The sequence below is a fragment of the Phyllostomus discolor genome, chromosome 10 (assembly GCF_004126475.2).
Source record: "Phyllostomus discolor isolate MPI-MPIP mPhyDis1 chromosome 10, mPhyDis1.pri.v3, whole genome shotgun sequence".
In the NCBI taxonomy this organism is placed as follows: Eukaryota; Metazoa; Chordata; class Mammalia; order Chiroptera; family Phyllostomidae; genus Phyllostomus; species Phyllostomus discolor.
In genome coordinates, this window is record NC_040912.2 from 32,512,097 (window position 1) to 32,519,954 (window position 7,858).

Consider the following 7,858-nt stretch of genomic DNA (forward strand, 5'->3'; position numbering starts at 1 on the left):
CTAGGGTCCTCATTTGTGAAAGCAACCACAAACAAAACCCGAGAAGGCTGAGTGATCATTTCTCCCAGCTCTTAGTTTTTATTCTATTTCATTTCTTTTGGTAGATACTTTTTCTTTGGTGCCTTATAAAATGTTAATACTCCTGACGTACTTAGTTATTGTTAAACAAACAAACAAAAGAAACTTTCGCAGCTGAGAGGTTTTCTGAAAGAAAGATTTATTGAGCCACATGCTAGCCAAAACAAGGCCAGATCCTAGGGAAGGAAGTCTAAACCACCAGCAGCAGGACAGAAAACATGTCCACCATTCTAGAATTGATGGGAGCTTTTAAACGTATCTGGGGAAGAAAGATGTAAGTAGTTCGGAAAGAATTTACATTGGCTACAGATAAAGGGGTGGGGAAAAGGAAAAGTGGGGTCAGTTCCATGACAGGTGCACTGTTTGTAGGTAGGAAATTTGACAACTGTAACAACAGTCTTGAAGCTCATGCATATGCAGGATATGGTGGGTCTAGCTCATAGGCGCCTGGAGGTTGGCTCCCAGCTCCAACATGCATTCAGGGTGTGAGCAGTCTTTTGTTAGTTGGCCCACAGCTGCTAACCGCTTGACTAGTTCTGTCTTTTGCTCTCACACCCGGCCTCATGTAATTTAATGCAGGGCATCTCAGAATTTTTTTCTTGTCATTATTAACAAGGTAGAAACTTTAATTAATACAAATTGATTTCTTTTTGGAAGAGAATCCTAGGCCCTAGAAGGAGAGGTAGCATTCAAAGAAAAGGAAATCAAAGGAAAAAAGGAGGGAAGAAAATACACACACATATATACAAAGGTATACTTGCTCTGCTTTATTCGATATGTTGTAGACTATTTTGGCAATGGTTTATTAAAGGTATTTCCTTTTTCCTTTTACTATGTGACCCATGCTTGCCTGTGTAATATCTCCTTCTCCCTGCCAGCCACCTGCCTTTACACCAAGGAAGAATGAATGAGAACCGTTAAGATACAAAATCCACCTGCTTCCCAATTTTGCCACATGTGTGGGAGAACAGTGGTATTGTTGAGCCTCCTTGCAGCCTTGGGAATGGGGCTGCTGTTCCTCAAAGTTCTTCTTTGGAGAACACTTCCACAAAACTGACGAGGTAAATTCCCCTTGTTCCTCCTCATGCAAAAATGCTGTTGCTCTACAGGTTACTGTGTAAACGTCTGACTGTAACTGAACCCCAACCAGGGCAGGGCGGGGGGTGGGAGCCCTACCATGCACCACGTACCAGGCAAATCTACAAAGACAGAGGTTGGTGGAAAAGAAAGGGATCTTTTATTTAATGGAAAGTTTCTGCCTAAAATATCTGGGTAACAAAAGTAAAAGGAAAGAAGAAGTCAGGATATGACATCAATAATAGCTATTTAAATATTTGTCAATACAATTAATTACTACATAGGTTCAGGAACTGAAAAATAACACAAGAACAGAAATCTGTTCACACTGCTGACTGTTACCACCAAGGTCTTTGGAAATAATGGCACGTTTCTGCCTCAAAGCCCATTCCCTCTAAGACACCCAAAGAAAAATCACCCTGTCACCCCCTGCCAGCTCAGTTCAAGGTTGTGTCACGAACCTCTTTTTGCACCCAAAAGTACCATAAACGCAGGTGGCTTACCTGGTCTCCAGTCACTGTCCAGCTTCAGGCTCTTTTGGAGTCTGAGCCCCCAGGCCTCTGTTCACAGGCCCACCCTGGCCACCACTGATCCGCCCCCCAACGGGGAGGGGAAAGGACCAACAGCCTTTTTGCTTTCCTGTGCACTCCGTTTCAAAAGTCCTCTCCTGAAAAGTCCGTGCGAGTGTTCAGCCTTCCCACCAATGAGGGTCAATGTCAGCTATATTTGCCTCTCTCCTAGCCACCATGTTTAGCAAGGGGGCATCACACATTCACAGTTCAAACCCCCCCATTTCCAGGGGTATGTCCCCCCTTTACATGAGCATCCTCAGAGAGCTCAACCCTATTCTCACAGTAGAACTGGTCCCCAGTCAACTGGCCACTCCCAAGGAATTCTCCAAGGCTCCAGGATGTTGACTCAAGAGACAGGGTTCCTTACGCAGCCTGAGACTTCTGAAGTCTCCACAGCAATTCCCACAGTGGCCCCATGTCATTAGTGTGAACAGCCAGGGCAGGATTCCTCCATAGAATTCACGCTTTGAGACTTGATCAGGGTTCTCTGGGGAGGAGCAATGGAACCCTTGCATGAAACAAATGACTTGGAATTTCTAAACACCCCAGCCACAAAGGAGATCCAAGCAAGCCTTCAAAGTTAAATTTCTCAACAGACCAGCTTGGAAGAATTAATTTTGTATAACAAAAATAAATTCAAAACCAAATAAAAGCACAATAAAATAAATCAACTGCAAGTACCATATGATTTCATTTATATGTGGAATCTAATGAGCAAAACTCACAAACAAAATAGAAACAGACTCAGAGATAGAGAAAATAGTGACAGCTGTCATAGGAGAGGGGGACTGTGGGGCTGGGTGAAAAGGAATTATGCGGGGGAAAAAAAAACAAGAAATAAAAAAAAGCCCTCAGACACTGACAATAGATAGTATGGTGATGACCAGAGGGAAAGGAGTGGGGGGAGGTGGAAGAGGGTAAAGAGGGATAAATGGTGATGGAAGGAGAAGACTGGGGACAGTGAACACACAATACATTACACAATGATGTGTAACAGAATTGTACACCTGAAGCCTATATAATTGTATTAACCAATGTCGCTGCAGTAAATTCAATTAAAAATCAATGAAATAAAAAGAGAAACACAAAAATCAATTCTATTCTCTGCTAATCTTCTCTGACCCACCCTATTGTCGGCTTCGAATTTCATATAAAAACGAGGCTTTGTTTCTAATTTTAACACCACTTCCTCTGCTCCAGGTGCAGGTTTTAGTAAGCAGCAAATTTAAACATAAAAGACTTTATATGCCTCTATTAAAAACATCATTATGTAAACGGGATCTACATACAAAAACACAGTACAAACAAGTTGCTCAAATTAGCACAAATATGCACAAATTGCAGATTTTTGCTAAGAATGTTTTCTTCCTTGAGACCCTTCATAGTCACTTTTGTAAGAAGAGTGGCAAATCTATAGATGCAATGTAATTCCTATGAAGAGACCAATGTCATATTTCACAGAACTAGAACAAATATTTCAAAGATTTATATGGAACCACAAAAGGCCCTGTGGAGCAACAATGATCCTAAAAAAGAAGAACAAAGTGGGAGGAATTATGCTACCTAATATCAAACCATACTATAAGGCCATAGTAAACAAAACAGCATGGTACTGCCATAAATACAGACACATAAGTCAATGGAACAGAATAGAGAATCAGAAATAAGCCCACACCTTTATAGTCAATTAATATTCAACAGAGAAAGTGAGCACATACAATGGCCTAAAGATAGTTTATTCAATAAATGGTGTGGGGGAAATTGGACAGACATATGCAGAAAAATGAAACTAGATCACCTTCTTACACCACACACAAGAATACATTCAAAATGAATCAAAGACTTAAGTTTTAGACCCAAAACCATAAAAATCCTAGAAGCATAGGCAGCAAAACTTCAGACATTGCTCATAGCAATTTTTTTTAATCTGATCTATCTCCCCAGGCAAGGAAACAAAAGAAAAAAAATAAACATATGGGACTATATGAAACTACATTTTTGCACAGCAAAGGAAATCATCAACAAAATAAAAAGACAACCCACAGAATGGGAGAACACATTTGCCGATACATCTGGTAAGTGTTAATATCCAAAATTTATGAAGAACTTACAAAATTCAACACCAAAAAAACTATCCAATTAAAAAATGGGCAAAGAACCTGAATAGCCAGTTCTCCAAAGGGGACATACAGATGGCCAATAGACATATGAAAAGACACTCAACATTACTAATCACCAGAGAAATGCAGATTAAAACCACAATGAGATACCATCTCACACTGGTCAGAATGGCTATCATCAATAAATCAAAAAACAAGTGCTAGCCAGGATGTGGAGAAAGGGGAACTCTTTTGCATTGTTGGTGGGAATGCAGACTGGTGCAGCCACTGTGCAAAACAGTATGGAGTTCCCTCAAAAAATTAAAAATGGATCTAGCTTTTGACCCTGTGATCACACTTCTGGGAATACAGCTGAAGGAATCCAAAACACTAATTCTAAAGAACATAAGCACTTCTATGTTCATTGCAGCGTTATTTACAATTGCCAAGAATGGGAAGCAGCCCAACTGTCCATCAACAGATAAGCGGATAAAACAAAGATGAGTAACACAATGCAACGTTACCTGGCCATAAAAAAGAAAATTTACCCTTGGAGACAGCATGATTGGACCTGGAGAATATTATGATAAGTGAAATAAGCCAGTCAGAGAAAAACAAATACCATAAGATTTCACTTATACGTGGAATCTAATGAACAAACTGAACTAACAAGCAAAACAGAGACAGACTCCTAGAGAGCAGGATGCCAGCTACTGGGCGGGAGCGGGGCACGAGGTCAGGGAGTGGAGGGATAGAGGAAAAAGGACTCATTGCCATGGACAAGAGTGGTCACTTGCAGCGGGGGGGGGGGGGGTATAAGGTTGTTAAATGGTAGTGCAAAAATATAATTAAAAAGAAAGCGAAGAAGAAGACATCTCGGAGACGAAAAAGAGCTGCAAAGCCTCACCCACTGAGTTTGGTGGGAACGCTCCAGCGAGAACCTCGTGGCGTGAGTGCCCAGGCGGGTTGGTTGACGACAACCACACCCGCTAGAAAGGGGCGCAGTTCTCCGAGGGATCAGGTTGAGCTTGGAACCCGCGTCCCAAGGAATCCCCCCGTTTCCACTTGGGCCCCCATTTCTGAGGGGCCCCTGCTCTGCCGCCCTTGCTGCCCCCGGCCTCCTCCCGGCTTCTAGATCTCAATCTACCCCTCCACAGCTCCCAAAGCACCTACACGATCCCATACCTGAGCGTCCTCGTCCTCCGTCACCACCCCGACTACCGGGATCCGTCGAGGGCTGCCGGACTTGCCCCTGCCGCCGGGTCCCTGGGGCCCAGCGGTCGCCGGAGCCTCCGCAGCAGACATGGCTGAGGCGCTGGAGTGAGGGACTGGGGCGGGGGTGTCTTCTATCCTACACCGTGCCCACGGCTGCGGGATCCAAAGAGGCCCAGCCTCCGAAAAGGGAAGGCCACCTGAGAGCCGCTAGAGGCAAGAAAGTCCCTGGGGTTAGCCCACCCGCTCCGCACCACGGCGGCTGGACCTTGGCTCCCGCAAGCTGGCTCGTTGTTAACACAAGCCGGTGTGTTGCTAAGGGCGGGGCCACAGGCGGTGGAGCACCGGCTCCTACGGAAACCCAGGGAGCCAAATTATTTCTCAAAGCCTATTCTGCGCCTCCCCGGTTGGACTAGCTTGGTTGGTTTCCGCGCTAGACTTCGGCAGGTAGCCCAGGAGTGTTACGCGGGCGCCGTGTGTCTCGGCGTTGGTCGTTTGCGCTGCGCCTTCTGGAAAGGGGAGAGTGGGTGCAGCGGTGAGGTGTGGGTGGGGGTAAGTGGCGGGTAATGGTTGGAGAGTGTTGGAAGTGGAGTTTATCTCACCCCAGAGAAGTGATCAGTGCCATCCACATTTCCCAGCCTACTACCTCTTCTGTACTTGAGTGGCCCGACGAGGCAGCTAGTAAGGCATTTTAGGCAACATTAGAGGACTTCTGAGTCAAATCATTGAATCTAGAACAAGTTAACCCCTGGAAGCCTCACTTTTCTGATGTCACATAAGATAGCTGTGAGAGCATAGAATGGTAGATGATAGTTTTGTCAAGTGTTGATTGGCACATAATAAGCCCCAAGGGGTCAAGATTATCATTACCTTTATTATTACTGTTATCTTTTCATTGTTTCCTCAGTAATAGTCCAAGAAGGGTGGGAACTTTTAGTGGAAAGCTTCTCATGAAATCACCAGTATAACTTAATCTAAACACCTTGGCTGTGAAAGCCTATTTAAGAATCCTTTAAATCTTTTAATCTTTTTTAAACTTCCAGAAAATTTTTAAGATTTAAATGTGAGTTTTAATATAATTCATGGAGTAAAAAGTTACACAGAAACTCCACTAAAAATAAATTTCATTTCACTTCTCGGGGTTTCTCTCATTTGCGGAATAAGCAAGTTGATCCATGATCTCTAAGGTTTCTTAACCAGTTCAGACACTGAATGACATTTTTGGGTCCCCAAATATAAAGACGTGGAAAAACTAGATTGGGCATGGCAGTGCTTAATATAAATGATAGCCAAAATAGCCCAAGCTTCTTTGAAAGATTACTGAGCATTTTCAGTCCCTATTTTTTCATTTCAGTGCATTTTTTTACTTTCTCATCCTCACTCCTCTGAAACAGATCCGAGGTCAGTCTGTAGACACTTTCCTGACCTCATCTTGCTGTACTTGTCTGTATTTGTTAACCACTCTTCCCTGCTTTAAACTCCCTTGCCTGGGCTTCAGCGTTGTTTTTTTCCTTTATCTTTAGCTACCTATTGGTACTTTTAGAGCACCTCATAGGGCTTACACCTTGAATTAGGTTCAGTAGATCTAAGTTTGCTATCACCCAGGGACAGTGCAATGGGTTTGTCAAGTGTATTAATGTAACCTAAGTTGATGCCGCACATTCCAAGTTCATCACATCAAAAGCAGACAAGCCACTTGGATAAACGCCAAGTAACCTTGTGAGAATGGCACCTGAAAGCAAGATGGTGGTGAATGGACAACTGGATGACTTGCTTATCCTGTGTGCATTTATCCTGGCATCTCAGTATGAAAGATGAACAGGAGGGAATGCAAAGGAAAATTTTCCACTTAAAGCAGAGCTTGCCTAGGAGATGTCAACTACTGTTGTGTTTCAGCACAACAGGCTGACAGCTGTTACTGATCCATAAACCTCCATGGCTCTGGAAAGTCAGACCCTTCTCCTTGGACTTAACCGAAGACACTTTCCTGACAAATGAACAGGACTTTTATTTTATTTTAACCAATTGTGTATAGACCTATACATTCATTTTGTCCTATAACCAGAGTACCACTTTGCAATGCTTAATTAGCGTAACTCCCATGAATGCCCCCTTTCTAGCACTTAAAAACCCTTGACTTTTTTTCCGTTTCAATCAGGTAGTAGATTTAAGTTTATTCATTATTCACTGATCCCTTTTAATAGATTTTTGTGTAAGTTAAGAGTACAGCACCCATTTTTATAACACTAAAACAAATATAAGGGTAAAATGACTATTAAAATGGCAAACTACTTCAGAACAAAGTTAAACTAACAGTTGAGAAACACCAGAAATGACAGAATGTTTCAATCTGATAACAATTCTGCAGATTTAACATCTGTTAACTTACAAACTGCAATTTCTTAAAACAAGCAGCTGGAAATTTTAATATGTTGACCTACACATGATTTTTAATTTTTAAAGTAACAAAGTTAAATGTTTTGAACATAAATAAATGTGCAATATTGTTCAGATTTTCTCCTGATACTTCTTTGCATATTGCCTAATTAATGTTTAGTAAAATTAAAATTATTCATTATCATGAGTTAGGAACATTTCTAATAAGGATTTTAGATTAAATATGAATTTTGTAGTCTCTAATGCCAGATACTCTAAATGTTCAAATAAATATTATTCCTTTCTGAGTCATAGTTTTTTTTAAACAGAATTTTTATAGCACATATGAAATGTAATTAGAATATAGTGTTAGCAGGTTAGCTTTGGGAAAAGAAAAGAAATACACACACACACACACATATATAAATAAAATGTTGGAATTCA

General features: G+C 41.9%; 1 protein-coding gene across 4 annotated transcripts in view; it reads right to left on the reverse strand.

Annotated features, from left to right (window-relative positions):
- Positions 1-5,541, reverse strand: part of CFAP69 (cilia and flagella associated protein 69) — a 73,023-nt gene extending 67,482 nt beyond the window's left edge. For 2 of the 4 annotated variants that reach the window (XM_036010638.1, XM_036010637.1), the window contains exon 1: positions 4,734-4,816. Coding sequence is in view for 2 of the 4 variants with exons in the window: in XM_028525691.2 (XP_028381492.1) it covers positions 5,012-5,131 (120 nt within the window). In the remaining 2 variants the exon portion in view is untranslated. Of the gene's footprint in view, positions 1-4,733; positions 4,817-5,011 lie in introns of those variants that run through there. The other 2 variants (XM_028525691.2, XM_036010636.1) reach the window with 2 other exon arrangements.
- Positions 5,542-7,858: the final 2,317 nt, after the last annotated feature.